The sequence below is a fragment of the Nycticebus coucang genome, chromosome 7 (genome assembly GCF_027406575.1).
Source record: "Nycticebus coucang isolate mNycCou1 chromosome 7, mNycCou1.pri, whole genome shotgun sequence".
Taxonomy (NCBI): Eukaryota; Metazoa; Chordata; class Mammalia; order Primates; family Lorisidae; genus Nycticebus; species Nycticebus coucang.
Window position 1 is genome coordinate 98,185,276 of NC_069786.1, and position 18,904 is coordinate 98,204,179.

Genomic DNA, 18,904 nt, shown 5'->3' on the forward strand with positions numbered 1-18,904 from the left:
GAGTCTCACTATGTTGCCCCGGGTAGAGTGCTGTGGTGTCATAGCTCACAGCAACCTCCAACTCTTGGGCTTAAGCAAGTCTCTTGCCTCAGCCTCCCAAGTAGCTGGGACTACAGGCACCCACCACAACGCCTGGCTATTGTTTTTTTTATTATTCCCTTTGGCTGTAGTTGTCCTTTAGCTGGCCTGGGCTGGATTCAAACCCGCCAGCACCGATATATGTGGCTGATGCCCTAGTAACTGAGCTATAGGAGCCGAGGCTGTTTCTCTTTTTTTACCTTATTTTGTTTATTGTAAAATTCAGATAATATAAAATTCACCATTTTATCTTTTTTTTTTTTTTTTTTTGAGACAGTCTCACTATGTCGCCCTGGGTAGAGTGCTGTGATGTCACAGCAACCTCAAATTCTTGGGCTTAAGTGATTCTCTTGGCCTCAGCCTCCCAGGTAGCTGGGACTACAGGCGCCCGCCACAGTCCCTGCCTATTTTTTTATTGTAGTTGTCATTGTTGTTTAGCAGGCCCGGTCGGGCTTGAACCCACCTGCCTGGGTGCATGTTGCCGGCACCCAACCACTGAGCTAAGGGCACCGAGCCTTTTTCTTTTTTTTTTTTCTTGAGACAGAGCCTCAAGCTGTCACCCTGGGTAGAGTGCTGTGGCATCACAGCTCACAGCAACCTCCAACTCCTGGGCTTAAGCGATTCTCTTGCCTCAGCCTCCCAAGTAGCTGGGACTACAGGTCCCACCACCACACTCAACTACTTTTTGGTTGTAGTTTTCATTGTTGTTTGGCAGGCCTGGGCTGGATTCGAACTCACCAGCTCTGGTGTATGTGGATGGTGCCTTAGCCACTTGAGCTACAGGTGCTCATCCCCATTTTATTTTTATTTATTTTTATTTTGAGACAAAGTCTCACTCTATTGCCCAGGCTAGAGTCCCATGGTGTCAGCCTAGCTCACAGCAACCTCAGACTCCTGGGGTTCAAGTGACCCCCTGCCTCACCTCCAAAGTAACTGGGACTACAGTCATAACTTTTAAATATTTAACTCATCTTCAATGCAGGATTATTAAAATACAAAAGAATGCTGTTTAACAGTAATTTTTTAAAATGTCATTTTTCTCGGGCAGCGCTTGTGGCTCAGCAAGTAGGGCACTGGCCCCATATACCAAGGGTGGTGGGTTCAAACCTGGCCCCGGCCAAACTGCAACAAAAAAATAGCCGGGCGTTGTGGCGGGTGCCTGTAGTCCCAGCTACTCGGGAGGCTGAGGCAAGAGAATCGCCCAAGCCTAAGAGCTCGAGGTTGCTGTGAGCTGTGACTCATGGTACTCTACCCATGACGACAAAGTGAGACTGTCTCTAAAAAAATAAATTAAAAAATGTCATTTTTAAGCCTAGTGTCTAATGACATATTTTTCTTTGTTTTGCTGATTTAATATATAAGGCCCCATTTTTACATGAAATATAATAGTTGTTTAGTAAAGCCTAGTCTTCATGGGGTGGCACCTGTGGCTCAAAGGAGTAGGGCTCTGGCCCCATATACTGGAGGTGGTGGGTTCAAACCCAACCCTGGCCAAAACCTGCAAAAAAAAAAAAAAAAAAAAACAAAGCCTAGTCTTCACTAGTTTAATAGTTGTTCAATAAAGCCAGAAAGCATTCTCTCACAGGGTTCAATGATCCCAGGGAAACAGCCTTAGTCCTATAGCACTGACATTGCCTTTGATGCCCAAATGGACTGTCTGCATTCCAGGTGGAAGGTTGCAGATCGTAACAACAGGTGTCCCCATCTGTGTTCTGCACAAGTCCAACACATTCCCTTTGGCCACACCTTGTGTAATTCCTTGTGCACTTGCGTATGTTCATGCTTCCAACTGATCTAGATTGGGATCCCAGTCAGTCGCCTATGGCAGGAAAGGAGTGAAGCCAGCCAGATGGTGAGATCAATAACTCAGTTCAAGGCAACTGCTGCTGGGAGAAGGAAGGGCCAGGGTGGCCAAGTCTTCCTGATCTTTCAGGGGAGTACAGGAAATGTGGGTTTTTGATAGGTCTCCAGAGTCTGAAATGTTAACTAAAAACGTTGTTTTTAATGTGGCTCAAACGGACCTTATTATCCAGAAGAGGAAAAGGAGGTAAATGAGAGGCAGCTGTCCCAAGAAGCCACACAAGCGAGGGCGACAGAGCCCAATGTTTCAAGAAAGGTTCTCTGGGGGATGTGAAATACACCTCCTGAGATGCTTAGAAGCTCAGAGGACGGTGACTAAGACCTTGACGCCCAGCCGCCCCATCCCAGCTGAGTGACTCGCAGCCCTCTGCGCGTGCACGGCGTCCTCCATTCCCTGAGTGCCACGGGTTCCTCTGCCTCTGGACTTTGTCCTCTGTTCCTTGGTTGATCTCCAAAGCTGTTAGCTGGCACTGGCCTCCCAATGCCTGCTGCAAGCCAGACTCCTGCTCCGCGCTCCCAGAAGGGCCCACACAGACCCTCTTTTCTGGCCCTAAGGCACCCAGAAACAGGTCCCGTTTACACCCAGGGCAGAGTGACAGTCCCAGCAAACACACAGCCCACCCCAACCATTGCACAGAGTCTAGCCCAGGGTCTGGCCAGGGTGGGAGTCCCAGCCAATATGCAGGGACTGGCAGCTAAGTGCCTATTACTGTTACATGTAAAGACATTTAGCTCTCAAAATAATACCAGCAGTTACTTACACTACATTAAGTTTCTGCAAGGCACTCTAATGGTTGCCTTACACACATTAACACTTACAATCATCAAGCTAAGTCCCAGACACTGTGAATAAGTTCTTGGAAAGTGCAACTTCAAGCCAGAGACATAAAGAAACCAATTTAACCATAGGCTAATTTGTGGGCCTTTCAAAAGCCAGGGTAAAGCTTGCAAGCGGGCCACCCTTGTACTGCTCACTGGGAAGAAAGGAGCCTGAAGGGGCCCAGTCCGGGGAATGTCTACGTCACTATGCCTGTGTGGGGAAAACAGCAGTGGAGGTGGCTGAGGCCCTCAACTAGTAGCTTAGGCTGGAGAAGCTGAGATGTCTGCCTGAGGTGATGAGACTTGCTCCCCCACACTCTCGTGCTGGCATCCTTATCTGGCCTCTTCAGATGTTCCCTTACCCTATGTCCCTGTTTACCCTTTACCCACCCTCCTGGGGGCTGGAATCTCCCCTCTCTCATTCTTCACCTTGACTGCTGTGCATCCCTGCACGTATACTCTGTTACATACCCAATAAAAAGACCCCGGTAAACAGGACGGGGGCTGCATTGTTCTCATGCGGCCACTTGCTCCATGCAATAGCATATGCCCTTACAGGTTTCCAGTTTTATGCACTAAATTTGGTGTAAGTTTCATCCTTTCCTCAGTGCGTCTCCCTTGCTGGCCCTGTAGCAGGTTGGGGTCCACTAGATGCCCAACGCTAATTGATATAAACAATAGTTAAATTCCTGGCCCAGCACCATGGCTCATGCCTTTAATCCTAGTACTCTGGGAGCCCGAGGCAGGAGATTCACTTGAGCTCTGAAGTTGGAGACCAGCCTGAGCAAGAGTGACCCTGTCTCTTTTAGAAATAGAAAATCAGGGCGGCGCCTGTGGCTCAGTGAGTAGGGCGCCGGCCCCATATGCCGAGGGTGGTGGGTTCAAACCCGGCCCCGGCCAAACTGCAACAAAAAAATAGCCGGGCATTGTGGCGGGCGCCTGTAGTCCCCGCTGCTCGGGAGGCTGAGGCAAGAGAATCATGTAAGCCCAAGAGTTAGAGGTTGCTGTGAGCCGTGTGACGCCTCGGCACTCTACCCTAGGGCGGTACAGTGAGACTCTGTCTCTACAAAAAGAAATAGAAAATCAGCTGGGTGTTGTGGGTGCCTGTTGTCTCAAGCTACTCTGGAGCTTGAGCCCAGCAGTTTGAAGTTGCTGTGAACTAGACTGACACCATGGCACTGTAGTCTGGGTAACAGAGTGAGTCTTTCTCAAAACAAACAAACAAAAAAAAAAGTGTGTGTGTTTGGGGGGGAGGGGATGCTCGGTGCCTGTAGCACAGTGGTTATGGTGCCAACCACATAGACCGAGGCTGGCAGGTTCGCCAGCCGGTTTGAACCCAGCCTGGGCTAGCTGAACAATGACAACTGTAACAACAACAAAAAATAGCCGGGTGTTGTGGCGGGCGCCTGTAGTCCCAGCTACTTGGGAGACTGAGGCAAGAGAATTGCTTAAGCCCAAGAGTTGGAGGTTGCTGTGAGCTGTAATGGTACAGCACTCTACCCAGGGTGACATAGTGAAACTCTGTCTCGAAAAAAAAAAAAAAGTGGGGGGTTTCCAATTCTGAGAATTCTCCACTCTTTTCATGAATATCCATCCCCAACTTAACATAAAATTAGAGAATCAGAATAAAAGGAGAAATCTTGTTAAACTCAGGGTCTCCTCTACTCTAGGGTGCTGACCCATTCCTTCTCTGGAATGTACTATGCTTTAAGGAAACTCTGGCACTTCACCTGCTTGCCTGCTCTGCTCATTTATTCTGTGGACTCAGTATCAGTAACCATTCTTCAGTACTATAAAGAACCTGGAAACATGGGGACCTGATATCTGGTACTAACACCTAACACTACCATGTAGAAAACAAAAGATTCTTTTCAAAATATTACTGTTCAATGATAACGCAACTAGTCATCCAGTTTTGCTGGAGATGTACAAAAAGATGTGTTTTCATGCCTGCTAACACAACGTTCATTCTGCAGCCCATGAATCAAGGAGTAATTTTGATTTTTAAATCTAAGAAGTATGTTTTGCCATTGACAGTGATTCCTCTGATGATTTTCAGCACAGTTGAAAACCTTCTGGAAAGCAGTCACCATTACAGATGCCACTTAAAACATTAGTGAATCATGGGAGATCAACATATCAACATAAAAAGGAGTTTGGAAGAAATTGATTCCAACCATCAGGGATGAATTTTAAGTGTTCATGAATTTTAAGTGTTCAAAACTACAGTACAGGCCGGGTGTGGTGGATTGCCTGAGCTCACACGTTCGAGACCAGCCTGAGCCAGAGCGAGACCTCGTCTCTAAAAAATAGGCAGGTGTTGTGGCGGGCGCCTGTAGTCCCAGCTACTGGGGAGGCTGAGGCAAGAGAATCGCTTAAGCCCAAGAGTCTGAGGTTGCTATGAGCTGTGATGCCAGGGCACTCTACCAAGAGCGACAAAGTGAGACTCTGTCTCAAAAAAAAAAAAAAAAAAAGACTTCAGTAGAGGAAGTAATTGCTGATATTGTGGAAATTGGAGAAAGAACAAGAATTGGAAGTGGAGTCCAAAGGAAACTGTGACTAAATTGCTGCAATCTCATGATAAAACTTTAACAGATGAGGACTTTGGTTTCTTGAGATGGAGTCTATTCCTGGTAAAGATGTTGTGCAGTGTTGCAATAATAACATAGGATTTAGAATTTTATACAAACTTAGTAAAGCAGCAGCAGGGTTTGAAGGGACTGATTCAAATTTTGAAAAAAGTTCTACTGTGGATAAAATGCTTTTGAAAGCACTATGTTATAGAGAGAAATCTTTCATGAAATGAAGAGTCAACTGATGTGGTAACCTTCACTGTTATATTAAAATTAATTGTCACAGCCACTCCAATCTTAGCAATCACCACTCTGATTAGTCAGCAGCTATCAATATTAAGGCAAGACCTTCCACCACCAAAAAGATTATGACTCAGCGAAGGCTCAGATGATAGTGTCTTTTAGCAACATTTTAAAATTGAGGTACATACTTTAAGACATAATGTTATTATACACTTAATAAACTATGTTGTAAACGTAACGTTTTACATACATTGGGAAACCAAAACATTCATTTGACTTGTCTTGTGATATTTGCTTTATTGCAGTGGTCTGGAACTAAACCCACAATATCTCAGAGGTATGCCTGAATATATTGAATATAGTATGAATATTGCATAATTAGAAAAAAATCTGAAACATTTCGAGTTCCAACCGTTTTGGATAACAGATACTCAACTTATATTATTTTAAGATGTTAGTTGTATGCCTTTGCTTTTTATACTTTAACCCGCGTGACAGGCCACATGTGCTGGCTCATGCTTGTAATCCCAACATTCTGGGAGGGTGGAGGTGAGAGAATTGCTTGAGACCAGGAGTTCAAGATGAGTGGACAACACAGCAGAATCCCATCTCTTAAAAAAAAAAAAAGAAAGAAAGAAAGAAAAAAAATTAAGAAAAAAGGTGCGGTGTTGGCTGAGCCGGTGTCCAGTCATCAACAGCCTGATTTATTCCCTCGGAAGCGATGACGGTGAAAACTGAGGCTGCTAGGGGTCCCCTCACTTACTCCAGAATGAGGGGAAAGGTAGCAGTTCTTATTGCTTTCATGAAACAGAGGAGGATGGCCTGAACTACTTTATTCAGAGGATTGCTAATAACTCCTATGCATGCAAGCACCCCGTTCAGTCCATCTTGAAAATCTCCCAGCCCCAGGAGCCTGAGCTTATGAATGCCAACCCTTCTCCTCCACCAAGTCCTTCTCAGCAAATCAACCTTGGTCCATCATCCAACCCTCATGCTAAACCATCTGACTTTCACTTCTTGAAAGTGATTGGGAAAGGCAGTTTTGGAAAGGTTCTTCTAGCAAGACACAAGGCAGAAGAAGTGTTCTATGCAGTCAAAGTTTTACAGAAGAAAGCAATCCTGAAAAAGGAGAAGCATATGATGTCAGAGTGCAATGTTTTATTGAAGAATGTGAAACACCCTTTCTTGGTGGGCCTTCACTTCTCTTTCCACACTGCAGACAAATTGTACTTTGTTCTAGACTACATTAATGGTGAAGAGTTGTTCTACAATCTCCAGAGGGAGCGCTGCTTCCTGGAACCACGGGCTCGTTTCGTTTTTTTTTTTTTTTGTAGAGACAGATTCTCACTTTATGGCCCTCGGTAGAGTGCTGTGGCCTCATCCAGCTCACAGCAACCTCCAACTCCTGGGCTTAAGCGATTCTCTTGCCTCAGCCTCCCGAGTAGCTGGGACTACAGGCGCCCGCCACAACGCCTGGCTATTTTTTTTTTTTTTTGGTTGCAGTTTGGCTGGGGTCGGGTTTGAACCCGCCACCCTCGGTATATGGGGCCGGCACCCTACCCACTGAGCCACAGGCGCCGCCCCACCACGGGCTCGTTTCAATGCTGCTGAAATAGCCAGTGCCTTGAGTTACCTGCACTCTCTGAACATGGTCTATAGAGACTTAAAACCTGAGAATATTCTGCTAGACTCCCAGGGACACATTGTCCTTACCGACTTTGGACTGTGCAAGGAAAACATTGAGAACCATGGCACGACGTCTACCTTCTGTCGTACACCTGAGTGTCTGGCACCTGAGGTGCTCCATAAGCAGACTTATGACTGGACTGTGGACTGGTGGTGCCTGGGGGCTGTCTTGTATGAGATGCTGTATGGCCTGCCTCCTTTTTATAGCCAAAACACAGCTGAGATGTGACAACATTCTGAACAAGCCTCTCCAGTTGAAACCAAATAACACAAATTCTGCAAGGCACCTCCTGGAAGGCCTCCTGCAGGACAGGACAAAGTGGCTTGGTGCCAAGGATGACTTTATGGAGATTAAGAGTCATGTCTTCTTCTCCCTAATTAACTGGGATGATCTCATTAATAAGATTACTCCTCCTTTTAACCCAAATGTGAGTGGACCCAGCAACCTGCAGCACTTTGATCCCGAGTTTACCGCCAGTCCCCAACTCCATTGGCGGGTCCCCTGACAGCATCCTCATGACAGCCAGCGTCAAGGAAGCTGTGGAGGCTTTCCTAGGCTTCTCCTATGCACCTCCCATGGACTTCTTCCTCTGAACAACCTTGGGGTTGCTTTTGAAGGATTTTGTGTGTTTTAAATGTTTTAGTTAGGCTTTTGGTGGAGCTGCTGGCTGACATCTTTAAAAGAGAATTTGCACATCTCTGGAAGCTTAGCAATCTTGCACAGTTTGCTGGAAGCTTTTGGAAGAGCACATCCTCAGTGAGCTCATGACGTTTTCATTTTCATTCTTACTTCCAACATGGTGCTATCTCTGAAATGAGCATTACAGTGCCACCTTAGACGCAGGAGTCTTGTCAGAAGGAAGGCAGTGTTCTAAGAAGGTTCTCCTGCAGGTTTATCTAGGCTGTGATAATAAATATTATGAAATGTGCCTTTTCTGAAGAGATCGTGTTAGCTCCAAAGCTTTTCCTATTGCAGTGTTTCAGTTCTTTACTCTTTCCTTGTGGACTTACTCTGTGAACAGTGGAATGAGTGTGGTATGCTTGATCACAGACGATGGATTTTGTTATAAGCATCAATGTGACACTTGCAGGACACTACAACGTGGGACATTGGAAGATATTTGGAAGATAAATTTATGTGTAGACTTTTTTTTTGTAAGATACAGTTAAAACTAACTTTATTGAAATGGTCTTGCAAAGACTTGTATTCAGATGCTTAAAGAAAGCATTGCTGCTACAAATATTTCTATTTTTAGAAAGGGTTTTTATGGACCAATGCACCAGTTGTCAGTCAGAGCCGCTGGTGTTTTCATTGTTTAAAAATGTCACCTGTAAAATGGGCATTATTTATGTTTTTTTTTTTTTACATTCCTGATAATTGTATAAAGAAAATCTGTACATTGGGTTATAACACTAGTATATTTAAACTTATAGGCTTATTTGTAATGTAAACCATTTTAATGTACTGTAATTAACATGGTTATAATATGTACAATTCTTTTCCCACCACACAACTTTTTTGTGTGTGATAAACCAATTTTGGTTTGCAATAAAATCTTCAAAAATATTTAAAAAAAAAAAAAGGTGCATGAGAACATTTGTTGGAGATTTAGTTAAAATGAAGATTGACTCAGACGTTTGCATACAGTCCAAGAATTTTTGGGCTCCCAAGAGACGTAGATGTTGCCATTTTGAGGACCACGCTTTGGGAAAGAAAGGTAAAGATGGTGACCTAAATACAGGGTGTCCCAAAGGTTACCATACATACATAGGGAAAGTGGGAAATTGTAACTAAATGTACCTTTATCTATAAAATAAATAAAATGATAAAATATTTCTCCATGTGTTGATATATAAATATAAAAAATATAAAATATGAGCTTGTGAACTTTTCCTATGTATGGTGACTGTTGGGATGCCCTGTACGTGGGAAAGCTTGGGGCCAAAATGTTATAGAACTATTATGAAATTTTGGTAATGAGTTTCATATTGTATTCATGTTTAAAGTTATGTTTTTCATAGCATGAATTATCTCAAATTTAATACATTGAAGATACTACAAATTTTAATGTTACTAAAACCTTTTATTTTTATTTTTTTTGTAGAGACAGAGTTTTACTTTACCGCCCTCGGTAGAGTGCCGTGGCGTTGCACGGCTCACAGCAACCTCCAGCTCTTGGGCTTCCGCGATTCTCTTGCCTCAGCCTCCCGAGCAGCTGGGACTACAGGCGCCCGCCACAACGCCCGGCTATTTTTTTGTTGTTGCAGTTTGGCCGGGGCTGGGTTTGAACCCACCACCCTTGGTACATGGGGCCGGCGCCCTGCTCACTGAGCCACAGGTGCCGCCCAAACCTTTTAAATAGATGTTTCATGTTTTCATATCCTTAAGACTCCTGGCAGAGCCTTCTATGTAGTAAGTGCTCAACGTTAATTAAAATGGTTTAACAGCAATTTGAAAAATTAAAATGTAGGACACCCCCTAAGGAAGAAGTCAAGTAATTACGGTACAGAAAGCCTGAGAACAAAGTATAATTTATTCATCCCTTGGTTTTCAGGAGCCACAATCTGTGATAAGGCAGGCTCTTATGACTCACTGTTATCTGATAGCTATTCAAAATTAAGCTGGAAGAGTCATCTCACCTCCTAGAATGTAGGAAAGTACATTTTGAACAATGCTACTGGTTTCAAATTTGAATTAGCTAGAAAAAAATAAGTAAACTTCTTTTTTTTTTGTAGAGACAGAGTTTCACTTTATGGCTCTCGGTAGAGTGCCGTGGCGTCACACGGCTCACAGCAACCTCTAACTATTGGGCTTAGGAGATTCTCCTGCCTCAGCCTCCTGAGTAGCTGGGACTACAGGCGCCCGCCACAACACCCGGCTATTTTTTTGTTGCAGTTTGGCCAGGGCTGGGTTTGAACTCAAACCCGCCACCCTCAGCATATGGGGCCGGCGCCCTACTCACTGAGCCACAGGCGCCACCCTAAAAAAAAAAATAAGTAAACTTCTAAAGTTAGAAATTTTGTTTAAAAATTACCCCAAAACCTATGAACCATCCCCCAAAAGCCACTGATGTTTTATATGAATGAAATGATCATACATTGAAACAAACATGATGCTTAAAGTTTAGTTTCTAGACTACTAGAACTAATCGAGCTCCTCTTACACAAGAAATCCAGGATTATGCCAAGTTATAAAAAGTAAATGTTTTAGGGCGGCTCCTGTGGCTCAAAGGAGTAGGGCGCCGGCCCCATATGCTGGAGGTGGCAGGTTCAAACCAGGCCCCGGCCAAAAACTGCAAAAAAAAAAAAAGTTAATGTTTGAAATACTTTTTTTTTTTTTTTTAAGACAGAGGCTCAAGCTGTCACCCTGGGTAGAGTGCTGTGCTGACAGCAACCTCCAACTGTTGGGCTCAAGAGATCCTCTTGCCTCAGTTGTTCTATTTTTATTTATTCATTTATTTAGAGACAATCTCACTGTGACCCTGGGTAGAGTGCCATAGTGTCACAGCTCACAGCAACCTCAAACTCCTGGGCTTAAGAAATTCTCTTGTCTCAGCCTCCCAAGTAGCTGGGACTACAGGTGCCCGCCACAAAGCCCGGCTATTTTGTAGAGATGGGGTCTCGCTCTTGCTCAGGCTGGTCTCGAAGCCCTGAGTACAGACAATCCACTTGCCTTAGCCATCCAAAGTCCTAAGATTATAAGCATGAGCCACCACTGTGCCTGGCCCTAGGCTTTGTATATTTTTTATACTGTAATGGTTATTATAAACCAGATGTACTAAGCAAAAAAGTAAGGCACAGGGCGGCGCCTGTGGCTCAGTTGGTGGGGTGCCGGCCCCATATACGGAGGGTGGCGGGTTCAAGCCCCGTCCCGGCCAAACTGCAACCAGAAAATCGCCGGGCGTTGTGGTGGGCGCCTGTAGTCCCAGCTACTCGGGAGGCTGAGGCAAGAGAGTCGCTTAAGCCCAGGAGTTGGAGGTTGCTGTGAGCTGTGTGAGGCCACGGCGCTCTACTGAGGGCCAGAAAGTGAGACTCTGTCTCTACAAAAAAAAAAATTAAGGTACAAACCAGCAAATATATATTACCATTGGTGTTATTTTATTATTTTTTTTTTTCTGAGTCTCACTTTGTTACCCTTGGTAGAGTGTCGTAACATCACAGCTCACGGCAACCTCAAACTTTTGGGCTTGAGCGATTCTCTTGCCTTAGCCTCCCAAGTAACTGGGACTACAGGTGCCTGCCAGAACACCCGGCTATTTTTGGACACAGGGTCTCACTGTGGCTCAGACTGTTCTCAAACCCATGAGCTCAGGGTAATCCACCTACCTCAGCCTCCTAGAGTGCTAAGTAAGATTATAGGGATGAGCCACTATGTTTGGCCTTACCATTTGTGTTTTTAAAACGGGACCAATGGATACATAATGCATAGACTATTTTTTTTTTTTTGAAACAGAATCTCATTTTGTCACTGTCAGTAGAGTGCTATAGCGTCATAACTCATAGCAACCTCAAACACGTGGGCTCAAGCATTTTCTTGCCTCAGCCTCCAGAGTAGATGGGACTACAGGCGTCTGCCACAATGCCTGGCTATTTCCAGAGGCAGGCTCTCACTCTTTCTCAGGCTGGTCTTGAACCTGTGAGCTCAGGCAATCCACCCTCCTCGGCCTCCCAGAGTGTTAGGATTACAGGCATGAGTCACCATGCCTGGCCTTTATAGACCATGTCTTGATCAATACCTAAGAAAATGCTATTAGTGGTTGCCTAAAGGACTGGGGATTAGGAAGTGGGAACAAAATTCATGTTCATTGAATTTTTTTTTCTTTTTTTTTGGCCGGGGCTGGGTTTGAACCCGCCACCTTCGGCATATGGGACCTGCGCTCTACCCCTTTGAGCCACAGGCGCCGCCCATGTTCATTGAATTTTGATACTATCAAAAACTTTTTTTTTTTGGTTTAGCACCTGTCGCTCAGTGGTTAGGGCATCGGCCCCATACACTGGGGCTGGCAGGTTAGAACCAGGCTTGGGACTGCTAAAAAACGACAACTACAAAAAAAATAGCCAGGTGTTGTGGTGGGCGCCTGTAGTCCTAGCTACTTGGGAGGCTGAGGCAAGAGAATCACTGAAGCCTAAGAGTTTGAGGTTGCTGTGAGCTGTGATGCTATGGTACTCTACCGAGGGTGGCATAGTGAGATTCTTGTCTCAAAAAAAAAAAAAAAAAAAGTCTTAAATCTGTCGCCTTGGGTAGAGTGTGATGGCATCATCATAACTCACAGTAACCTCCACTTCTTGGGTTCAAGCAATCCTCTTGCCTCAGTCCCCTCAAGTAGCTAGGACTATAGGTGTGTATCACTATGCCTGGCTAAGTTTTTCTATTTTTAATAGAGATAGGGTCTAGAACTCCTGAGCTTAAGTGATCCACCCACCTTAGCCTCCCAGAGTGCTAGGATTATAGGCGTTAGCCATAGCTCCCAGCCATATTAAACATTTTTTAAAATCAGATTCATGTACAAATTTAAATATTTTGATTAGCAGTTATATACTTAAGACTAAATGCTTAATAGATTTAACATAAAATTACTTAATTATATGCCACAAGGAAACTATAAAAAAAAATTCCAAGCATTTTTATAAATATGTTCATGAAAGAGGTCTATGAAATAAGAAATAAGTGAAAAATGCTGATGTAGTACGTATTTTATTATAGTGGTATCTTAGGAAAGAATTTCATTTCCAAGTATGAAATATTTCAGGGTGTCTAAAAACTATAAGCTGACAACGGTAGCCTCAGTTGGCCTTTTTCCTTAGTGTAACCTCAGCAAAATATATAGCAGACTTGAAAGCATCATTTTATGGAAAAAAAAAACATCATACATTAAGTGTTGAGTCTATCTGACAGAAGGATTAAGATTAACAGGCAGCCATTAAAATGCTATTCAACTAAAAAAAAATGCTATTCACCTGCATGTTATTCAAGAAAAAAAAAAGTCAATATACAAGAATAAGGAATGTTTTTATTTTCTCTTGTCTCGAAATGTAATTCAGGATTTTATTTTTCTAGCCTGGCTTCTCACTTGTATCATGAAGGTCATGGCATAGACATAAACTGTTCCAAATATTATGTATTGTTTATGTGCTTTCTAGGTTGGGTATATAACCCTAAATATTCCTTAGGTTTTTTCTACTATCCCAACAGAAATAGTAGTATATTCCCTGCCTCAACCCCTAAGTACATAGCCTAAGTCCAAAAGGAGAAAGCTGGATCACCTACTTCTTCCCAGTCTGTACCTTTTGATAAGCTGTTTCAGACACAGTAAGAGATGATCTACCTTCTCCGTTACACTCATTGGTTTTGAGACACACAGCAGCAAAGACAGCCAATTTATGTGGTGCCCGTGTCTTTATGCTTCCACACTCTGGAACAAGCACACTTGCAAACAATCAGCTCGGGGAGTGTTAAAAGGCCCTCGAAAAAATCAGGAATATTATCTCTAGTATAAAAGAATTCAAAAACATCCCAGTTCCAAATAATCCCTGAGCACACTGTTCATTCAAGCAAGAAGTCTCCAGAGAGGTAATGAATGAAAGGCACATTTTCTCCAACTTGAGAACCGCTGCATAGTACTAGAGACTGTACACCAGCCAGGCTAATCAGAAGTTCTAAATGATAACATCCGCACTTCCCAAATTGAAATCTTATACCCTGGAAAAATAATCTAATGGATGTAAACACAACTTTCCACCAGAGGAGTGGCAACTGGGGTACAACAACTCTTCCCTGGAAGGTTCAGGAGTAAAGCATAGCTTCAAGCTTCCTCCTCTTCCTTTTCCAAGAAATCAGTCAATGTTTCGTTGTCAACAGGAATTAATAAATATTCCACTCCATCAGTTCCCTAAAAGATGAAAGAATCCTCTGTAAGTCATTCATAGCAGGTATTTGTTATAGGTTAAAGGGAAAATGGATTTGATTTCTTTGATGCAATATTTGAAGTAAATATGTAAGTATAAAAATTAAGGCAACAGGGTACACAGATTTATATGTCTATTTACACACACGGAGTTAAACTACTCTACAGTGGAAAAGACGACTAGTAAGAGGGTAGGTAGGGGAACACTTACTTTCTTCACTGTGCTGTAGGTCCTCCTTTGTCTCCTGCCCTGTCCAGACTCTGACATTACTCATTTCTCTGTTCTTTTTTCCCCCCCTTTCAGCAAACTTGTTCTCTATTGGCCTCTTTTCCCCCTTCCTTTTTAAAGCAGGGCCTTGCTCAGAGGCCAACCTGAGTGTATTGCTTGAGCTCAGGAGTTCAAAAGAACAGCCTGAGGCAGAGTGAGATTCCATCTCTACTAAAAACAGAATAACTAGCCAGGCCTGGTGGTGCATACCTGTAATCTCATCTACTTGGGAGGCTGCGGCAAAAGGACTGTTCTAGACGGAGAGTTTGAGGCTGCTGTGAGCTATGATGCCACAGCACTCTACCTAAGGCGACAGAGTGAGAATGTCTTTTTTTTTTTTTTTTAATCTTTTTTTTTTTTCTTCACAGTTTTTGGCTGTGGCCAGGTTTGAACCCACCACCTCTGGTATATGGGGCCAGCGCCTTACTCCTTTGAGCCACAGGCGCTGCCCGTGAGAATGTCTTAAAACGAAACAAACAAAGAAAAAAAAAGAGGATCTTCCTCTATCACCCAAGCTAGAGTTCAGTGGAGTTATCATAGCTCACAACAACCTCAAATTCCTGGGGCTCAGTGAAGCTATCCTCTTGACTCAGCCTCCCAAATACCTGGGACTACAAGTGCCTGCCAGGCTAATTTTTTCTATTTTTAGCAGAGATGGGGTCTCACTTTGCTCCGGCTGGTTTCAAACTCCTGAGCTCAAGGGATCCTCCCACCTTGGCCTTGTAGCGTGCTAGGATTACAGACATGAGCTACTTGCACCTGGCCCAGGTATATCCTATTTTTTTTTTGTAGAGACAGAGTCTCACTGTACCGCCCTCGGGTAGAGTGCTGTGGCGTCACACGGCTCACAGCAACCTCTAACTCTTGGGCTTACGTGATTCTCTTGCCTCAGCCTCCCAAGCAGCTGGGAGTTGTGGGACTACAGGGGCCCGCCACAACGCCCGGCTATTTTTTTGTTGCAGTTTGGCCGGGGCCGGGTTTGAACCGTCCACCCTCGGCATATGGGGCCGGGGCCGGCGCCCTACTCACTGAGCCACAGGCGCCACCCTCCTATTTTTAAATAACCCTCACTAAACCTCATCCCTCTCCATCTATCATCCTACCTCCTCAACTTACCAGGAGACTTGTCTATATGGCAATCTCCACTTCCCCACTTCTCACTTGACATAGTTCAACACAACTTCTGCTCCTATTAGTACATCACTTGCTCAGACCACCTGGCAATTCCATATTCCTAAATCCCATAGACATTTTCAGGCTTCATCTTTTTGGCCTCTCAGCAGCATCTGACACTGCTGACTATGCTCTCTTCCTTGAAACATACTACCCTTGGCTTCTGTGACATCACATCCACCCTTCCCAGTTCTCTGTTTCACTCTTCTCTGCAGGCTTATCCTTTACATGGCTGTTAAATGTCAGACATCTAGGCTTAGTTCCTGGTTTTCTAATTTCACTAAACATCTTCCCTCTTGGAGATCCCCCCCAATGCCTGGTTTCAGTTAAAATCTAAATGCATTATAATCATAATATTTTATCTCCAGCCCAGATTTTCTTCTGATATTTTGTGCCAGGTAACCAACTGCCTAGTCGGAAATCTCAAATGAACCTCAACAAGAGTAAGTCTAAATTTACTAAGATCATAAAGTCATCATCTGTCTCCCCAAATGTTGCTCTTCCAGTTTTTCATTCAATGATGGTGCGATGAAAAACTGGAAGAAACCAGGAGTCATTCTTGACACATTCCTGTCCCTTGGCCGCCATATCCCATCTATCATCCATTCTTGTATATCTTGAATCCAATTACTTTCTCTCTTCACCATCAGCTGACCCAGAATAGTCACAGATTCCTGGCTGGCCTCTGCACATCCATTTGTGGCAGTCCCATCCTATTCTGCCAATTCCACTTTCCAAAATAATTAGAATAATTTTAAAAATGACTATTGATTATTTTAGAATAAAGATTAAAATCCTTTCCTTGCACTGAAGGACGACATGCCCTTATATCATCATCACTGGCCTTTTTGTTCCAGGGACTCCGTGTGTGTTGTTCCTGGCCGAGAATACTCTTCCCTTCTGGTTTTGACTCAGCTCAGTGGTCTCTTCTGATATCCATAATTAGGTCAAATACATCTATCTTATTATGCTCTTTCAGACCATGTACCTTCAGATTATTGGACTTACTCATACAGTTGAACTTTTACATGTGTGATTACTTGACTAACGTCTATCTCCCGATTACACTTTAAGCTCTGTGAGAAAAACAATTATGCTTTGTTTACTACTTATCCTAACACTGAGTATAATATCAGAAATACAGTTTGTACTTAATAAATATAGACTATTATTGAATAGAGGGAAGAGATAAGGAAATAGAACTATTTGGCTCATATATATATATATATATATTTTTTTTTTTTTGAGACAGAGCCTCAAGCTGTCACCCTGGGTAGAGTGCTGTGGCATCACAGCTCACAGCAACCCCCAACTCCTGGGCTCAAGCGATTCTCCTACCTCCGCCTCCCAAGTAGCTGGGATTACAGGCACCTGCCACAGTGCCTGGCTATTTTTAGAGACCAGGTCTTGCTCTGGCTCAGTCTGGTCTCAAACCTGTGAGCTCAGGCAATCCACCCACCTCGACTAGGATAATAGGCATGAGCCACTGCGCCCAGCCCAATGTTTTCTGCTCTTAAGCAGAGTACTTCTACCATGGCTCTTTTTATATAACTCAAACAGCACAATGCCTAAGTGAATCCTTGTGACCGATCATGGAACCTCAGTTTCAAAATCAGGTTTGAGTCAAAGGTATACACTGGATATACACGATTCCTGGCATACAACGTTATAACACAGAATTTTACCTTCTTTGTTCTTATAAGCCTGTGGTCTCTAAATTCAGTTAATTGGGCTCGGAGTGTCAGATCACTATTGACGAGGAATGCCTCCCGACACTGCTGGTAAAAATCTTGAAAAGAAAGTCCTGGTGAGTTCAAAATGACATGTGAACCTAAGTTAGTATTTAACACACAACCCCATGTATAACTACACAAAAGGACACAGAACAAAAGTGCTGCTAGCATATTATGCCAGAGCAGTCAACAACTCCTGATTCAAAAAAAAGTAAGTATTTCTGAAAAAAGCAAAATTGGAGAACATTTAGGCAGATATTGTGGCTTATAGTTTTTAAAGAGAACTGACTAGTGAAAGTAGTCAGCTGAGTGTAACATAACCTGTAGGAAGTTTTAAATAGCATGAATAAAGTTAACTTTCATTTTACTTATTTTTAGAGACAGCTCCTTGTTATGTTGCCCTGACTGTAGTATGATGACTATTCACAGATGCAGTTATAGTGCACTATAGCCTTGAACCCCAGGGCTCAAGCAGCCTTCTGCGTCAGCCTCCGAGTAGCTGTGATTATGGTGCCTCCTACCATGCCTGGCTAGTTTTTCTAAGACAGAGACTTACTTTGTCACCCTCAGTAGAGTGCTGTAGCATCACAGCTCACAGCAACCTCAAACGCTTGGGCTCAAGCAATTCTCTTGCCTCAGCCTTCCAAGTAGCTGGGACTACAGGTGCCTCCCCCAATGCCCAGCTATTTTTATATATTATTTATTTATTTTTTGTGTGAGACAGAGTCTCAAGTTGTCACCCTGGGCAGAGTGCCATGGCGTCACAGCTCACAGCAACCTCAAACTCTTGGGCTTAAGCGATTCTCTTGTCTCAGACTCCCCAAGTAGCTGGGACTACAGGTGCCCGCCCACAAAGCCTGGTTATTTTTTTTTTTTGTGGTAGTATTTTTAGCTGGCCTGGGTCGGGTTCAAACCCACCAGCCTAGGTGTATGTGGCCAGCACCGTACCCACTGAGCTATGGGTGCTGCCATCTGGCTACTTTTAGAAATGGGGTCTCGCTCTGGCTCAAGCTGGTCTTGAACCTGTGAGCTCAGGCAATCCACCTGCCTTGGCTTCCCAGAGTGCTAGGATTACAGGCGAGAGCCACCGCGCCTGGCCCTACTTTATCTTTTAGTAGAGATAGGGCCTCAGTCTTGCTCAGACTAGACTGGAACTCCTGAGCTCAAGTGATCCTCCTGCCTTGGCCTCCCAAGTCTAGGATTATAGGTGTGAGCTTCCATGCCTGGACTATTGAATTTGTCTTTGAACTGATGTTGGACCTGGACTATTGAATTTGTCTTTGAACTGATGTTGGAAAGCAGCCTGTTCAGCTGGGCTGCTTGCAAATTTGCTATGTGGCAGACATGCCCCTCATGGAGTGATTACTAATTCACTGCTGTGAAAAACTGCAGTGTTACCTTATCATTAGATTTCAGAAAAAGGGATTTATGGGGTGAAATAAAAGCTATATAACTTAATATATCATAAGTATTAGATACCAATGTACGAAGGGTTATCCTGGTTATCCAGCTGATACTTTATTAGTAGCCTGAAAATTCCCCTAAGGATAAAAAGAAAACAAAAAT

General features: G+C 43.8%; 1 protein-coding gene and 1 pseudogene across 3 annotated transcripts in view; one reads left to right on the forward strand and one right to left on the reverse strand.

The window, feature by feature from the left end:
- The first annotated feature begins 6,041 nt into the window (after positions 1–6,041).
- LOC128589854 (serine/threonine-protein kinase Sgk1-like) lies at positions 6,042–8,740 on the forward strand (annotated as a pseudogene). Its single transcript, XR_008381140.1, has 2 exons — positions 6,042–6,882; positions 7,148–8,740. The product of XR_008381140.1 is annotated as a serine/threonine-protein kinase Sgk1-like (transcript).
- Positions 8,741–12,938: 4,198 nt separating this feature from the next.
- The window catches only part of ORC2 (origin recognition complex subunit 2), a 61,635-nt gene continuing 55,669 nt past the window's right edge, over positions 12,939–18,904 (reverse strand). For both annotated transcript variants that reach the window (XM_053596624.1, XM_053596623.1), the window contains 3 exons: positions 18,818–18,879; positions 17,291–17,409; positions 12,939–14,149 (listed from right to left, as the gene is read on the reverse strand). In XM_053596624.1, the coding sequence (XP_053452599.1) occupies positions 14,063–14,149; positions 17,291–17,409; positions 18,818–18,879 (268 nt within the window). In that variant the 3' untranslated portion in view covers positions 12,939–14,062. The remainder of the gene's footprint in view (positions 14,150–17,290; positions 17,410–18,817; positions 18,880–18,904) is intronic.